The sequence below is a fragment of the Lichenostomus cassidix genome, chromosome 20 (assembly GCF_008360975.1).
Source record: "Lichenostomus cassidix isolate B80296 chromosome 20, HeHo_3.0, whole genome shotgun sequence".
In the NCBI taxonomy this organism is placed as follows: domain Eukaryota; kingdom Metazoa; phylum Chordata; class Aves; order Passeriformes; family Meliphagidae; genus Lichenostomus; species Lichenostomus cassidix.
The window spans coordinates 8,707,571-8,725,230 of record NC_139500.1 but is presented as its reverse complement, the minus strand read 5'-3'; the positions used below and the strand labels follow the sequence as shown (position 1 = coordinate 8,725,230).

The 17,660-nt window shown below is 50.9% G+C and overlaps 1 protein-coding gene across 3 annotated transcripts; it reads right to left on the bottom strand.

Moving 5' to 3' along the window:
- Positions 1 to 576: 576 nt before the first annotated feature.
- On the bottom strand, positions 577 to 17,340 carry PKIG (cAMP-dependent protein kinase inhibitor gamma). 3 transcript variants are annotated; one of them, XM_085079345.1, is made up of 4 exons: positions 17,242 to 17,340; positions 11,294 to 11,361; positions 2,263 to 2,438; positions 577 to 1,514 (listed from the first exon to the last, which is right to left on the bottom strand). In XM_085079345.1, the coding sequence occupies exons 3-4, from the start codon at positions 2,411 to 2,413 to the stop codon at positions 1,435 to 1,437; spliced, it is 231 nt and encodes a 76-aa protein (XP_084935471.1). In that variant the 5' UTR covers positions 2,414 to 2,438; positions 11,294 to 11,361; positions 17,242 to 17,340; the 3' UTR covers positions 577 to 1,434. The 3 variants fall into 3 exon arrangements, with proteins under 3 accessions (XP_084935471.1, XP_084935470.1, XP_084935468.1); XM_085079344.1 differs by lacking the exon at positions 17,242 to 17,340 and adding an exon at positions 16,949 to 17,156 and having other exon boundaries at positions 11,294 to 11,358; XM_085079342.1 differs by lacking the exon at positions 17,242 to 17,340 and adding an exon at positions 16,949 to 17,155.
- Between the last annotated feature and the right edge of the window lie 320 nt (positions 17,341 to 17,660).

The window sequence follows — 17,660 nt, the reverse complement described above, 5'->3', positions numbered from 1 at the left end:
AGCCCCAGTCACTACCTGGCTGCCAAATCCTTGTTTCCTGTGGGGGCTGGAGCCATGGACGTCTCTGTGCTCACCCCATGGCTATTGCTTCTCACAGACAATGCTCCCTCTGTCTGGCAGCCACTTCTCTGCTGATTTATGGTCTTGTTTTTGCTGATAAATCTCTAACTTGTAACATTCAGCTCTTCCCTAGGCTGTCAGGCTGATGCTTGCCCTTGTGTCACCAGTGGAGAGCATTTCCCAGGCCAGCTCTGCCTTGTCCCTGTGCTGGCTGTCACTCCCAGCCAGGCTGCTCCACTGGGATCAGTGAAACACAAGCAATGTTCCTGTAGTTCTGTGCTGAAGAGGGAAGACACCTCCTCCCACTGGCACCAATTCTGCCAGTGTCTGGGCAGTAAACCTGGGAAAGTGGGGGCAGATAATCTGTGTCCAACTCTATCTGCCTCCATCTGGGTGCTGCAAACCCATGGGGTTTCACAGATCCAGATGCAGGGGACTCTTCTAGCACAGCTTTTGTGTCTCCCTATGAAACCAGCCCACAGCTGAAGGCAAAACAGAGGAAGAAGAAACATCCAGGCAGGAAAAAAACACCTTCAGGACTCGAAGGCTGTGTCATTTATTCCAACAGCTTATGTAGTTTTATCAAACCATCTTTAACACAAAACATGTCTCCTTAAAGAGAGAAGGGTGTGAGATCCTACCAGAGATCATCTCAGCTAACAGCTTGCAAAGTTAAGCCTGAATGTCAACAGTCAAACCAGCAAAATGTTTTTCCCCTCCCCTTAACATCTTGAAGTGTTAAAACCCGAAGAAAAAGATGCCTGTGGCTGCTGCTGCTGGGTCTCCAGGTGGGGCTCATCCCCACAGAGCTGTGCTTTGGTCCATTCCTGATGCTAAGCAGCAGCACAGGTGAGTGGTGTTGACATGAGGGCAGCAGGACAGGTTGGGTCCTTTCCCCCCTGCCCACCCTGATGAGGGGCCATGTGCACAATCCAAAGGCCAGGCCAGGTCTAAGATGTAGGTGAGGCTTAGAAAAACCAATAATCTAAATATCTAATCTATGGAAACAGAATAAATAATAGTCTAAATCTGCAAAGGAGGCAGGTACCTTGGACAGGAAAATCTGGTGTATCTATTATTACTGAAACTGTTTTTCCCCTAGGAGAAAATTGCAGCTAAGGCATCTTGAGAATGGCTCATATCACTACAACCATGGCAGTGTTGCTCTAAATTGTTAGGGATGGGGGCAGAAGTCTTTGGAGGTGCCAGTCCTTGCAAGTGTCTCATGTGTCTCTACAAAAGCACGGTTCCAGCAGAGGCATTTGCTCTGAGCACTTGCTGTTCCAGGTTGGCTTTTGTCCACAGATTCAGCAAATTCTTGTTTAACGTTCACAGCAAGGCCCTCCTCCTGCCCATCCCACCCCCTTTTTGCTCTCATGGGGAGGGGCTGCTTTCTTGCCCCTTTGGTCTTGCTCCAGGGTCGTTGTCAGAAGAAGAGGCATCTCTTTGGCTTTCTGCAGAAGGAAGGATGGGGAAGAAAGCAGAGTTACACCCTGCTGAGGACACAAACCATCAGGAATTGCTACAGCTGATTTCATCCAGATTGTCACCTGAAGATCTGAGCTTCAGGAAAAACTGAGTTTCCCCACTGCAGTGACAGTCTGGGTTGTGTTGCTTATTAGTGAAATCAGAGTGGCAAGTTTGGACAGAGGATTCAAGTTCCTCACAGCCAGCTGGCCAGCATACACTGAGCAGGGTGATACTGCTGCCACATTTGGGCTGAAAGGGAGGATTTGGAGATGGCTGCTGGTGTGAAGGTCATTTCTATTGTTATTTGAAAAACTGCAGACCTATTCAAAGGTTGGTTTTTTAACAACCAAACAAAAAAGAAAAAGCAAACCACAACTTTCCCAATACATGATTTTTATAAAGCCTAAGGTATACCTGATGTGTAACTTGCTCTGGGAAGGGTCTTGGTCAGTGCATGCCTTGTTTAAGCACCAGTGAGCAAAGGGCCTGGGTAGCATGCAGTGTTCCTGTGCCAGGAACCAGGGCTCATTCTGCTCACTGCAAGCACCCCTCGATCTGGGGAGTCTCCCACTCCCTGAGCATGAAGGCACTGACTGAAGCAGTGAGGAATGCGATGTTCCTCCTGAGCATCAGTGCGATGCTCCTGGAGACAGCACTGGTCATTTGTGCTGCCACTTCATGCCTGCCCTTCCAGCCTCTCCAGGAGCTCCCCAGTGTGTGTGTGTGGCTCACCTGCTCCTTCCACAGCGAGGTCCCCCAGCCCCTCGGTCAGCTTGCGCATGCTGATGGTGGTTGCTTCTCTCTGGATGTCATGGACAGCATTCCTCCGGCCAGCCCGGTCGCAGGAAATGAAGTCGGTGTAGGTGCTGGACTCTACCTCCATTGCATCTCTATTCACTTGCAAAACGCTGTGGAGAAAACACAGCTGTGAGGTGCAGGATGCTCCATATGGCTCAAGTCATGGCTCCCTCCAGGTTAGGTTACTCTGTGGGGTAACATTACAGCTTGAGAAAATAGTCCCTGTAACTCTGCTCTGGTTCTGCTGACAGCAGCTACTGAAATCTCAGATATCACCTCCCTCCCGTGGGGCAATGTGTGGGGAGAACCCACCATGCTGGGTGACCCACTGTGCCAGGTGAGGGCAGGTAAGCAGGAAGGATCCATCCCAGCTGCCTGACTTATTCTGCCTTCTCATTGCAAACAAAGGCAGACACAGCATTTGTCTCTTCTTTCAGTTTCCAGCCTTCTCCTTTAGGCACACAAGGTCGCTTGCAGCTGCTTTTCCCTACAGAAAAAGGACTACAGAGAAAGCCCTTCTTCCTCCTCAAACTGCCAGGGGAGCTTTGAACACAGGCCAAATTTGGCTCACTGCCTGGGGGATGGGGTGCTGATCAAACCTGAATTTGTAATGGGAAATGATGGATACCCATTGGAAAGTTGGGGAAGCAGAGGAATGTTTTATAGGTACAGGGCTTTGGAGCAGTACTGGCCTCCACTGGTTGCTGGATGTCACTGAAGAAGCGTTGGGCTGGACTGCTATGAGATAAACACTTTACCATGTGAAAATCAGCCCTTCTGTGAGACATTTGGATCCCTTCACTCCAGACTTGTGCCAGTGCCAAGTGCTCAGCACGAAGAAAAGCTCGGAACAGCCACTTGTCACATGCAGGCTCTGCTGTGAGCCAGCCCTGAGTTCAGCTGATGAATCCTTAAGTTGCTGGGTTTTCACTTTGGCCACTGGTTTCCCTTGCACAGCACAGGGTGCAGGGACTTGGGGACACAGCTCTGGGCACAGAGCTGGCAAGCACACATTGCCTCTGAGAGGAGCACGGGAAACCCGGAGCTCTCAGTTCCTGCTCCTGTATACTCCGTTTGGCACTTAGTTTGTTTTTCTGTGTGGAAGCTAGAGATTAATTACTGTCTTATCTGTGATTCTGATCACTGTAAAATGTGCCTCTAGCCCTGCTGGTGCTGTCAGTGCTTGGAGCAGCTCCCGATTAGAAACGCTCGTGTGCAGTGGAAACAAATTCATGCACATTTAATGCACATTCACTCACTTTTGTGCCTTGGAGTTAATGACCCACAGAGGAGTTTGCTCAGCTTCCTTTACAAATCCTGCTTAATATTGATTTCCCTGCCAGGGAAATCTGCTGGCAGGCCACCAGCCCTGAACAGGAATTGCACTTCTCACTCTAATCCCCAATGTTACGGCAGTAGGAGACACAGGTGAAGATGCAATAAATGGGATAAAAGAGGTTAAATTCTCTCCGTTCCTGAGCTGAGTAGGGTGCAGTAACCACAAACCCACAGAAACCCAGTGTTTTGGCAGCCCCAGGGACTCTTCTCCTGGTGCTGATGCCAGCTCAGGGAGTGCTGGCACCAGCTCACTGGTGGGATGTGGGGACTGGCCCACCCAGATCTTGCAGGAGATCCTATTCCCCAAAATGAGCAATTCCTTATGAACACCCACCTCCCCCACAGGCTTGGCATCCATCTAGCTTCTGTTAAACGAGCCCTGGGAAAAGCTGCATCCTTTTCCCCAGGAAGAGATCCCAGCTGTTTTTTCTCATCTTCCCTTCTCCTGTCCATGGCATGCCCTTCCCAGGATAAGGCACCTACTCTGGATGCAGCGGGGTGGATGAGCTCAGTGAGCAAAGCTCCTTTTCCCCAGGACAGGACAAGCATCCATCATTCCCAGACAAGACCTCACAGGTCACTGGAGCCCAGACACTGCTGACCTTCTGCAGCTGCCAGAGAGATGTCATATGGACTTGGGAGGCTTCCCTAGGAGTGAGCCAGACAAGTCTGGGGCCATCTCCAGTCAGTGAGGCCATTCCAGAGCTGATATGCTCCAGAGTCCTGCTGCCCTTGTACCAGGGGCAGGACTACCTGGTTTCCAGGATGGACTCCCCAAACTGAGGAGCAGGAGCCAGCCCCCGGGATGCAGCATTTCCTGGTGTCCCTTGATGTAGCTGCCAATGATGGTGGCAGTTGTGTGCCAAGTAATTAAGTTTCACACGGGAAAAGGATGGGATCCTGATTAAAAATAGAAGGCACCAAGGGTGCAGCTCTGGGTCCCAGCTCAGTGGCCGGGAGATGGCGCATGTGATTTATTTATTTCTGTTGCTGGAAGGGTTCCTGCCTTCGGCTCTCCACGCAAAGAGCTGGAGACAGGCAGATTTCACAGCAAAGCTTTCATATGTGTGCAATTCCTTCGGGATTTTCAAGGTGGGTGGCTTTTAAAAACCTTTCAGGCAAATCCCTCCCAACTGGCAGAGAGATTCCTGCCTCTGCCTGTTGGGCTGAGAGGGTGATGGGAGCAGTTGCTTCAGTTTTTGACAGAAAAGCCCGAATTTTCAAACAGCATTTCCATACTTCCAGGCACAGAACCCATAGTTCTGTGGGTTTTTACTCAGTAATGGCTTTATAAGATCTTGCAGGGACAACAAGGGAATCACTTTCCCTCTCGCCCACATAGTTCAACCTGAAACTGTGTCACTGTGGACTCTCACTTAGGGGTGGCAGGGGTGCAAAGGGAGGTGCATCACCCGCTGGCTCCCCACCTTTGGATTTTCATTCTTCCGTGGACTGATGGGACAATGGGGCTGCTCTTGCCAAGCATTGCAGGAATAATCCCATGGCACACACATTCAGTGGGCAAAGGTTTCCAGGGCACTTCAAAGAGGTGATTCAGCTTGTCCCCAGAGGGTCCTTTCATGTCCTCCCTTTCCTTCTTGCTGCTGATGGTAACAGAAACAGTCCCTGTGCCCTCAGCACAGCGTGCCAGCCCGCAGGGATGGGGCATGGAAGCTGGGATCTGCTGCCTGACACACATTCCTCAGAAGTTTGCTACTTGGAGGGAGGCTGTGTCCCCTCTGCCATGGGGATGTGGTGCTGCCTGTCCCGGGGCAGCTGGCCACAAGTGAAGAAGCCCCTCACAAGCTGCCACTCACACCAGGTATGTCCCCAGAGCTGCCCTTGCTCCTGTCTCTGGCTCTGCCAAGCCTGCTGTTTGGCTGGACTTACTTTTCTGAAGTGTCTTGTGAGTATTAAAAAATCTGAGCTGTAATAGTCTTGGCTTTGCTGATGTGGACTTGGCTTCCAGAGCGGTTTTGCTGTCAGATTGCAATTGAGCTTACCGGCATTTTCCAGGGAAATCACCCAGCAGCTGACAGAGCAGCTGGCCCTGCTCTGGGGGCTGCACCTAAACCAGCCCTACTCATTCCAGGGCTGAGTTTTGCCCATTTGGAAGGTGGGTGCTAAGAAATTAAAGATTTCTTTCATTAAAGAAATTAAAGATTCCTCTGCCTTTTGGTAGAATAAACTGAGTCTCTTCATTTGGGTCAGCTCCACATCCCATTTAGTCCCACTGAGGAGCCTCCATTTAATTCCTGTGTGCCCCCTGCCTGTTCCACAGCAGGGATCCCAGGGTCTACAGCAAACAGTTACTGCAAACAACAGGAAAGTGGCAGAGAAGTGACCTGGGCACAGCTGGTAGGTCACCCTCAGCCCAGGGCTCTGTGCCTGCTGACCCAACACAAGCCCTGTGAGCTGAGGCAGCAGCCAGGGCTGATCCCTGGGATCAGATGGATGCTACACCTAGCCCTGACTCCAGGTCCAAGGAAACCCTCCACATGATATTGCATCTGTCCCTTGTCTAGGTTAAACTTTTTATGGTTAGGAAGGGCTATTTTTGGGTGCTGGTGCTGGCTATCAGCAGGCTGGGCTGAACTGAGCCAGTTCCACCCCGCCTGCTTTGTGCCTCCTGCTCTGCCCCTTAACCTCTCACCTTTCTAAGTGCTCTTGTCCCCACATAAGGTCCTGTTCTCTGCAGAGATCCATGAGGCAGAAGGCAGCTTAGGGCCCTGCTTGGACAGCCTTGTCCCTTCAGGCAGCCAGCACAGCCCTGCCCTCCATGCTGCCACCGAGGCAGGGAGCCCTGTACCTCAGCCTTCCTGTGCTGCTGCAGGCAATTCGTGGCTCCAGAAGCTGTGGTGGTTTTGCTGGCTGGCAGAGTCCCATCCTGAGGTGCTGCAGCCCAGCTTTGGCCTCATGCTGTCCATTGCCAGTGGCAGTTGGGACCAACAGTAGCAGGTTTTGGTTGCAGACATCTCCCTCATCCCACAGCCAGCCCAGGACATGCTCTACTTTTTGCTTGGTGTTATGCCAGCGAATTTAACACTCTCCAAACTTCTGGAGTTGTAAAGCCTCAAAGCCAATGAAATCTTGCTATTTTTCTGGGGTGAAATTCCAAAATTCTGCTAGGGAACAGGGATGTGACCCCTTTTTCTGCTCAAGCATCACATCCCACCACCAAGGCATGAAGTGGGGCAGTTGCCTTGGAGCTCTCCACATTGTGCAGTGTCCCTTGCCCTTTCATTCCAGGGTACAGGGACTATTATTAGACTTCTCCTGCTGGGGCCGGATCCATAACAACAGCAAAACATACTCAACAGCCCTGCTGGGCTTTTAAAATATTTACAGTGTAGGATGGTTTACTAAAGAGGGGGGCCTGGTAGAGCACAGAGACGGAAGCACCGGGATTTCTGTGCTCCCTGTGGATTTGCTGTGAGGTTTCCTGCTGGGAGAGTTGCATCCAGTGAGGAGAAAAAAATATCCCACAGGGCTGAAGCCAGCACTTGAGGTCAGGGGGTTTCCACCAACTGTCTGACAACCTCCAGTTGGAATTTCAGCAAATTTTCCACTGGGTCTTGTCTGGGAACACGCGTGAGGGGCTGTACATCAAAGAAGAAGGGTTCTGTAATGGTGTTTCTGGGGTGCTTTTAGAGCTGTGATTGTGCCATAAAGGCCTCGTTATGTTTCATGACCCCCATGCACCAGAGCTCAGACCCATGGCCAGAAGCTGAGGATGCAGCTGAGGATGAAGATGCTCCTGCTGGGAGCTCAGTCTGGCAGCAGCTACACATGCAACAAGCTGTGTACAGCTGGTGACAGGGTCTGCACCAGGTAGACACAGAGCTGCCCTGCTTTCCTGTTGCCTCTGTGCTCTCCACAATGTGCTGCTGGTGGGTCTTACTGGCCAGAATTGATGTGTTCCAAACTGCTGAGCCCTGAGTTTCCTGGCTTGGTGAGAAAACAGGCAGGAGCAGGGCAGCAGCCTGATCTCCTGCCATGGCACGTGTGTCCATCTCATGTGCTGAGCAGCTTCTTTCTAGGTGAGAAGAGCATGGAAAAGCCTCTCCAGACTTCACTGATGAAGAGATATCAAGTTGGGTATGGCACATTGGTATTTTTTGAAGGTTTTTGCTGTGGGATTTCTTGTAATAACTCTGCACCCTCTGGCTCTTATACTAAATAAGATAAATTTAGCCAGGACAGACATCACAGCTGCTCCAGCCACTGTGGTGGTTTTGCAGGAACAGAGCTTCCATCATTCTCTAGGACTTGCTGGAAAATTGTAGTTCCTTTAGGAGGAGAGCAGATACAGCTGAGGTTCAGTATCCATAAATAGATCCCTTCTTTTCATTTGGCCTGGGTTTACAGTACAATAATCATTCAATGCCTGTAGAACTGATAACTAATTGCTTAAGATTAGGCTCAGACTGACTCCTCTGTGACTTCACAAACCTCATATTAGCTCGGCCAAGCTCCCCAAACTCCTACTCCTCCCTCCTGGCCTTCAGCACATCCCCAGGGCCCCCCACTGCAGAGTCCTTAGTGTCCCAAGGCACCTCCTGCTGTCCCACATCCTCACAGCCACTGCCTGGCTTCCCGCTGACGTAAGAAATGGTCCAGCCGGATTTCAAAATTGCAGCCAACCCTTGGCATTGGGGTAGGGTGAGTCCTTGTGCTCTGCTGTGATCCTCAGGGGACAGGGGGAGGCTGGGGGAGGCAGGAGGGCATTGCTCAGCCCCGCTGGCATCCTGTTAGCATCAAGATGTATGGGTGATAGTGCGGGGGAGCTGCCTGTCCATCCATCCATTTGTCCATGTGCCAGGAGGGCAGCCCAGTGCCCAGCTCTGACCACGCAGTCCTGCCAGCCTGCATCCACATGCCTGGAGCAGGCAGCACCTCTTTGTCAGTCCCCATGGGGGAGGAGTGCTGAGAATCTGCTCCAAAAATCCCCCACCATGGGAAGAATCACTGTTTGATGGAGCCCCTCTGCTCCTCCCTCCCCTCAGTACCAAGCCTTGATGCAGCCTAAGCCTCTTCCTCAGCTTCTCACTAAGTTGATTAATGGAAATAATTGGTCTCTTTGTGCATCTGGAGACAGTTGCCGTGACAGCAGTTGTATTTTTATTTGTTCCCAGGTCGAGCTTGTTTTTCACATCCCTCAGCTTCAAGGTGCTAATGAATCAGGGCACTCTGAAAGACACATGTCCCTCTGAGGGATGGGTGACAGAGGGGATAAGGCACACTCAGCCCCAGCTGCCCTTAGGACATGGCAGGCTGGCACCTTTTTCTCTGCCCATTTTTCATCCCCTCAAGCCAGGCTCACACTGGATGGACACTGTCCTGTGGCTTTTGCATGGCAGAGGGCAGAGCCCCAGACCACTTGTGTTCACCCAGAGCAGCCATGAGCCCCCACAGGACCCTCTGTCCCTGCAGGGACCCTCTTGAAGCTGTAAGGAGTCTGGGGCTAGGAGTCCCTTCTCCACTGCTTTAATTTCCTTACAACTCCTTATTTATTTGCCTTTATATATATTCTTACAGGAATAAAAACAGCAACTGTGTGGAAGATCTGCTAATGCCTGAGGTTGCAAAGCAGACAAACCACAGAGCAGTGACCCTTCAGCTACAGAAGCCCCACAGCTGCTGTGGCAGGCATGTCCCATGTATTCTCTCTGCATGTGATATGCAGTCACCCTATCACACCCGAGCCACAGGGTGAATTCCTTTGCAATAGGGATTCTCTTCAGGCTTGGGTTCCTTGCCTTCCCCCAGATTGTTCATCAAGGAAAGTCCCAGTGGATTTCACCTCAAAGGCTGGAAACTCCCTAGCAGCCCCACAGCTCTTCTGATCACACTGAGGCACTGACCTCCCAGTGAACATCACCTTATAAAAAATCCCACTGGAATTCCTGGCCCAGGAATGCTCCACCCCAGCACAACCCCCCCAAGACGTTGCAGGCTTCCCTGGGTAAGGAGAAGTCAAACAAGTGCTGAGAAGATGCAGCTGGTGCTATTTTCTAGCACGGCTGCCCTTGTCACATCTAAGAGGAAGGTGAGGCCACAGCAGCCCTTGATGATGCAGCTCTGTTTCTGGGTTGAGGGAGACTTCTCTACAAGGACAGAGGGAGGCAAGGATGAGTCCTTATTTTTATGCCAAGAAGGATCTAGAGCTATTTAGTCCTACTTTTCCTTGTCATCTGAGGAGTTGAGCTTTGCTGCTGTGTGAAAGCAGTGCTTGCATGACTCGGAAGGGGAGCTGAGCTTGAAGAGGAGTTGTGAGGGGTGTAACTGGGCAGGTTTGGCTGCTGCTGCTTGAGGAGGCTTTGCTTGGGGAAGTTCTGCTCAGCACAGTGTGCATGAAGCTGAGAGCCACCTGCCTTGGCTCTGCCTCACTGAGGCTTGCACAATCCCACAGGAATTTGCATCCAGCATCCAATGAGTCCTCCTGACTCAGTGCAGTGTAAGGGGCTGAGCGAAAGCCTGTGAAGCCTCCTGAGGTGCAAGAGCCCTGGCAGCTCCCAGTGGTGCCTAAAAATAACCAGGGCACCTCTTAAGAGCGTCAGTACAGAACGAAGCTGATTAGCAAAACCAGGCTTAGCTCTGCTCCCTGGAGTTGGCTGCCCTGTTTGTCTGCTCCACTGCAGAGAAAGCCACCACTGGGGCAGGGGCAGTGCTTGCTTGGGAAAGGAGGGTGGGGGAGATCTGTCTTTGGCTGCTGGGATGGTGCTACTGGTGTTTGCTGTACAACAGAGAAGTGTTGGGGTTCAGAACAGGCTGGCAGTAAAGGGTGGCTGAGGCTCCAGATGGCTCCGTGGTTTCTGTTAGCCAATGGACTCAGGAGTCCCTTTGGCTGTGCTGCCCTGCTGGGATCTCTTTCTGGGTAGGGAAAGCTCTGCAGGCCTGCACACCTCCTTTGCTGAAGATTTCTGTGACGGATGCACCATTTCCCTATCACTGTGTCAGGTGACAGTAGCTCCTGATTCCTCCTGCAGGCAGGGTAAATCTCTCTGCCTAAGTCCCCAGGGATGTGACATCTAAACCCAAGCTGAAGCAGTGCTCCAGACGTGCCTGTAACACTACACTGGGGATGCTCAGTGATCGTTGCCAGTTGTGGCCTCAGAAAAGGGAAAGCTCCTAATAAAATCAATTGCCAAGTATTTTATGGTCTGCTGAAGTGCAGCCTGGGTGCAGAACATGGGGTGTTTCCAGTGTATGCAGGGAAGATGCTGGGTGCAAGAGATGAACTGTTATGAGAGACCTGCAAGAGGAGGGATGTCTGTGTGCACCAAAGAGTGCTGAGATGCTGTACTGAAGATCTCACACAAAACGACCCTGGCAGCTCTGGGCAAGGGAAAGCTCAGCCCTGGAACAAGAGGGGGATGCCTTGGAATCAGAGCTGGAACATGGCTTGGCATAAGGACATGACTTTGAGGTGTGGATACTACAGCAGGAAAGTCATTATGCCAGAATTGTTGATATTTTTTTCCTCTTAGCAGCTTTCTAGCATCTAGTAATGCAGAACACTGAGGGAGGTCAAGTGACTCCACGATACAGGAAGGAAAAATCCCATTTCTGTTTGTAATATTTCCCAGTGAATAAAAACTTTATCAGCCATAGTGTTTGTTCCTACCTGATTTAGTGGACTTTCCTTCTGGACATGACTTCAAACACGCTTCATGCACAGCAGGACAACAGCTTCTGGGAAAGAAGAAGGGAAAAAAATGTAAGAAAACATTATCTGTGCTTGTTTTGGGAAGCACAAAGCTCAGCTGCTCTTCCCACTCTCTGTGACCAGGATAGCAGAGGGTCAGGGTCTGTCAGGGCTCTGCCCAGCAGACTCAGACAGAGCCAGGCTTGGTGGAGATGCCAGCCCAGGGGCTGTGGGATGGTGTGTCCATATGGCACCTCCTCTGGAGGGTTTGTGCTAATAGACTTGAATTCTTGTGTTAAAGCACAAGGAAAGTCCAGCTGGGCTGCACAGAGAAGTCCTCTTTGGTTTTGCTTCTTTCTTTGCCCTCCCACAGGTGCTGGAAGAACTGAGGCAACTCACATCCTGACCTGCACTGCAGGGACCAGCGGCTGCCTCCAGAGTACAGATGAATGTTGGTTTGCTGCTCTGCTGCCCTTTAAAGAAGTGAAACTCCCATATCAGCTTCTCCAAGGTGAAAGGGGAAGCTTAATCTCATTCTGGTTGCTTTGCTGGGTCTGTGTCCAGCTCCTGGGGTCTCTGCTGTTTGTGCACAGCTGAGCCTCCTCCCGCTGTCCCCAAGCTCTGCTCAAAGACATTTCCTCTGTGGCCTCAACATCTGTGGGTGCTTTGCAATCCCCTGACCTGCAGAGCCCAGCCAACAGGACACTTGCTTATTTTAGCAGCTGTTTCAGCTGTATGACTATTTTGGAACATCATGGACTGTGTTTTTCCCTTTGTCCCAGGGACAAATGTTAGCAGAACAGAAATCAAGAGATGAACCACTTAACCATATAAGCAGCAGCTCATCCAGCAATTCATCTGTCTGGTCCATCTGGGTTGAGTACCACTGCGGCTGGAACTATTTCCCATCATTTTCCAAACTGGGACAGATCGACAGCCTTCCTCTTTATTTTTTTGACCCACTTTCAAAACTTTGTAGTTGGAGCTGACTACTTGCTGGCTCTGGCCCTGCTTCAAGGACAGGGCACTTGCTGCTTTTATGTGTCAGTTTGCCCATCTGTTAAATGGAGCTATTAATACTCCCTCCCCCTGTTAGATGCTTCAAATATTTTAAAGCACTTTCAGCTCTGCAGATGACAGGCTTGCAGAAGTGGAAAATGCTAATTATGATCATGACAGGAGCTAAACAAAGACACAGGGATTTAACAATAAACTTTTGTTAGTCTTAACCCCATTTATAGCAAAGTGCTTACTGGAAACACTGGACCGGAAAAGAAACAATATTCCCACAACTCTGGGAATATGCATTGCCCTTTTTGGGCACCAAGCAGGCAAACAAAAGCAGGAAGGAAGAAACTCAACTGTGGAAATCCACAAGTCTTTATTTTCCTCCTTTGCCTTCCTGCCCTGGTTTGCATGTTACACAGCCCAAACAGTTAAACCCCCAGCACTTCAGGAGTGTTGCAAAATATCTCAAAACATGTGGGCCTCTGCCAAGAGAGGCTTAAAGTAAACTGGAGCAATGATGCTCTGAAGTAGAAGTTACCACTGAGCAGCCTTGTTCATGATGGGACATCAGGGGAAGCCCCCATTTTCTCTCTCAAAAAAGATCTGATTTTGGAGACAAAAGCCCTGTAGTAGCTGGTATTGGCTTTCTAACCCTGCAGGCCTGGCTCTGGCTAGATGTTTCACACACAGTCTTTGCTTGGGCAGCTGAAGTCTGCAGATCTGAAGCCAACCCTCTTGATCCATCCACAAAGGCTCATTGTCCTCTGGCTCACCTGGTCCCAGGGTGATGTGCAGAGCTCCAGAGACCCCTCAGCACAAAGGCCAGGCAATATGTCACACAGGTTGTTTGGAACTTTCATGGTGGCACATGGATTAGTCCATGCAGTGTGACTAAGGTGATGCTACAGTCACTTGTTAAAGAACACTTTGTTTTGTAGTCTAGTCCTGTAACACATCACTGGACTGTGGATTATTTTGGGACTCTAGTGGAAGTGTTCATTCATAGATAAACATCCATACCTCATCAGGAACGAATTACGAGGGCATCAGCACAGAATTATGGAATCATTTAATATGAAAAAGACCTTTATGGTCATCAAGTCCACCACTAAGCCATGTCCCCAAGTATCACATCCACACATCTTTTTAATAGCTCCAGGGACAGTGACTCTACCACTTCTCTGGTAAGCCTGTTTCAGTGTTTGACAACCCTTTTGGTGAAGAAATTTTTCCTAATATTCAATCTAAACCTTCCATGGTGCAACTTTAGACCATTTTCTCTTGTCCTGTCCAATGTGCATGTTGCATATGTTTGAGGTTCAGATTCCCTCCATGGTGATCAGATGTTACCCAAAAGGAGCAAACACATGAAACCACCTTAGTCCTCTCAGCATTGCTTCCAAATGAATGCATTTCATTTGGAACACACCCCAACAAAACACACCCCAGAATGTTTTTCTCACAGAACTCAAGACTATTCTACACAACAGCTGTTATGGTGCTGCTTTGATCCAGAGAGGAAATCCTTGCTGGTTTCAAGCAAGGTGAGGCAGCAGAGAGAAGGCTGTTCTTGTGTCCCCTGGCTGCTGGGTAAACAATAGGCTGCATGCATGGCTGATCAGGACAACAGCTTGGTCTTCCCAGAGCAGCCAGACAGCCTCATTTAGTGCCCTGTCTCCAGCAGCAGCTGGCATCCTTGGCTTCAGAGGTACAAGAAAACCTCTAATTGTAATGGAATGTTTTTAATAAGTCACTAATGACTCTGAACCAGGAGGTGTTATAATCCTTACCATGCAATATCCTCTTAATCATACCCAGGATTGTTTTGTTACCAAGATAACTACCTGATACCCATTAAAATTCCTTCAGAGCTCTTTCTTCCACCGATATCTCATGGCAATGAGCACCACAGATTAATTACCCTTTGCGGAAACAGTCACTCCAGTAAGGTTGGTGACGCTCTGGTGGGGATATGTTTGGCTTATTACATCACTGCAAATATCAACAGAAATGGCATTTTGGCGCCCGACGGGGAGTTCCCCTGGCAGCGACTTGTGACCAGCAATGTGCCTCCGTGGAGGAGCTGTGCAAAGAGCACCTGGCCTCTCTGGGCTCTCCTGGGAAGGGAAGTGCTGTGGAAACCAGAAATGAGTGGCGGAAAGTACGTATTCCCTTCGACTCGGAGAGAGTGAAAGTTCTGAAGTGGCGTACAGGCAGTTCATAGTCCAACTGCTGCTCTTCCTGCTCGTGCTGCAGGTGCCAGCCAAGGCCTGGAGTGATCTCAACCTCTACCTGCCACCATGAGGAGCTTGGGGACAAGGCCCATTTTTCCTGGCTGGTGCCGGCAAGCCTGGGGAGCAACTTCCCTTATGACTTGTCTTTTTCTAGTCATGAGCAAAAGATAACTAGAAGCAGTGGGCTTTTTCCCCTCTCATCCTCTCTAAAATGGGTGCTGTGGTGGAAAATTTATTTTCTGGATCCATCCATATAAACAGCTTTGGTGACATTAAGGAAACCCCTAAGGGTGTGGAGAAACAATTGTAATGTGAAAATGGGAGGGATGGGAACAGGGTGACACAGAAAGGCAAACAAAAAGCTGGGTTGAAGCTTCTGCTGTTCCTTATGGACTTGTAGATTCATTCCCCATTCTGCCACAGACCTATGTGAGCCTAGGGAAATCATCTACGTGATGAGGCCCATGTAAAGTAGGGTGCTTTAGAGAGAAAAGAATGATGCTGGTGCTTGGGTGCCCAGACAGGCTGGAAGCATTAATGCACAGCAGTATGCTGCAGGAACTGGCTCAGAAATGTGGGAGATCAGGAAATGTTAGCAACTTGGAAAATGTTTTCCATAGTTATTTTGGGTGGCAAGGTTGTGTGCCTGTGGGTATTCCTCTGAGTGGGATCAAAAGTACATTTACTTTTCCTTGGAATGAGAGGAAAAGCAAAACTCCCCATCCTAGCTCATCGAGTGCCTGAACACCCGTCAGAATCAGCCACTGAGTACAGAAGTGCCAGGTGGTTGGAAGATGCACAGCTGTGAACATCTCTGGTTTTCATCTCTTCGTGACTAAGCTGCCTGTGCTGGAAGCCCAGGTACTGTACTTAATGGTTTCCAGTTCTCTGAGGCATCTGAGCTTGCACTCTGTGGAAAGTGTCCCCCAAAATGATGGCATGAGGAACACCCACATCCATGTGGAACTCTGTCTCCAGACTCAATGCTGTGTTCTGTGCCCGAGGGATAATAAGCTCTGTTGGTACATCCATATTTATAAATGGCCATTTAACCTACATCTGCACTATAAACAAATACAGCCATTGAGGATCTCTTCACAGATACTTCTTTCCTAAACACCATCTCTCACAAGACCTGAAAGGTGGCAATTTCTTAGTTGAGTGGCCACACATTAGCATGGTGCCTCTTTCCAGCTAAGAGTCTCTGAAGCCAAGCACTGTCCCACAGTAACCAAGCCAGGCACGCCGAGCAAACAGCCCAGAGCTTGAGGGGCTGTCACCCCTCTGTCACCATCTGAGAGTCTCAAGCACCCAATCAAGCTGTACCCACTCCATAAATCCCCCTTCAGCCTCGCACTGCAGCAGCATCCCTGCTGCAGCTGCCTCATGCTCATTGACCCCAGCTTGTCCTCCTCCCAATTTGAGTCACCAGCACAGCCACCCAGGGCATTGCCTCTGGGTTCACAGCTATACTTGGCTCTCGATGTACAGAACCATTTACCCCTTCCGAGCAAAGGGAAATTTCCCAAACACGCCTTTGGAGCCAAGGCATTACATGCATGTGAAAGCTCCCCACCACAGCTCGCTACCAGCTGCTGAGGGGAATCCAGAGAGAGGAAAGACACACAGCTTCGAGGTGGAGGAATTTGCAAAGCCTCCTGAGAATACCACCACACAGCAGTTCTTTTTTTATCCCAAGTCTTTGCCTTTTCAAACATTTGCTTGGAAAGCCGGATGCCAGCGAGTCTCTGAGCCTGCTTCTGCTGCCACGCTCTGAAAGCTCTGCTGGTGCCCGCAGTTCCGAGGGGAGTCCCGAGTAGCCCTAGGGCTCCTGACATACCCCGAAGGATGGATGGATTCCCACCACGGCCCCGCACTGTGCCTGTCCCATTCCCGTGAGAGCACAGAGCAACCACCACGCTGTAAGGGATTCCCTCCGGCAAATAGCTCAGAACAAACGGACACATGCTAGAAATGAGGCCAGAAATCCCCACGGGGGTCACCGATCCACGGTCCTCTGTGATTTCTATCCTCCGAGTCTGCTCTCCCTGCTGCCCCTTCGCAGCGAGCGCTGAGCCGCGTTATTCCCCGAGCGGAACAGCAGCCACCTCCCTGCCACCAGCCTGCGAGCGGCTTCTCTCTCCCAAGAGCACAAAAACCGGGATGCAGCTCTGCTTTTCCAGCCCGCCGTTTGCCGGCAGCAAACCCCTCGCCGTTCGCAGTCGGTTGGGTAAAAGTTCACCGTATCTCCGAACAAACCCCTGCCTCGTGGCGCGGCCGTGGGCAGGAGAAGAGCCCCTGGCTGCACTGCCAGGCAGGTGTCCTTGTCACCCACCGCCCCAGCCCCTCGCCAGCCCCTCGCCCCCAGCGCAGCGAGCACAGCCCTACTTACAGCCCCGGCTCCCGCCGCTTCCCAGCGCCCCAGTCCCGCGGTCCCGCCGCCGAGGAAGGAATCGAGGCTGGATTACACCCTCCTGGCGTCTCTGCCCGCGGTGGCGAGCAGCCAAGCCGGCCGGGAGAGTCTCAGCCAGTTTCAGACTTGCAGTTTCCTTCTGCTGGGAGCTGCTAAATGAAGTTGCACTTGTGGGGCCAAGGGGCGTGTTCTCCTCCCCTCGAGTCAGTCCCTGCCTGCTGTAATCCAATGCTCTGCCCGATGATGTCAAGCAGCTCCCGCTCGGCTCTTACCTTACAGTCGGCAGGAGGGATCCGTTTCCTTTTCACTGGGATCTTTGTTTAGCTTCGGCTTGTAACCCCATCCCCCGGCAGCTGCGTGTGCCCGAGCATCCTCGCTTCCATGCTCAGCGCTGGGGCTTCTGCTGCCTGGGCTCTCCCTCCTGCCTGCTGCTCCCCCAGGTTTCGCCGGCACATTGCTCAGATGCACGTCCCACCTGCATCCCACTGTTTATCCTGTCCATCACGGCCTGGCCAAAGACACCGTCACACCCCGTGCAGCCTGAGCTACTTACTGTTCCTACCAGGTGTAGCCAGGGAAAGTGCTTCCCAAGAAAAATGCAGTTTTGTGTCTTTTTGGAGTGTTCCACTGGCTCCCATGGAGTAAAACCCAGGAGTACTTTAGCTCCTCTGCCCCTGGGTGCCACCTGGAT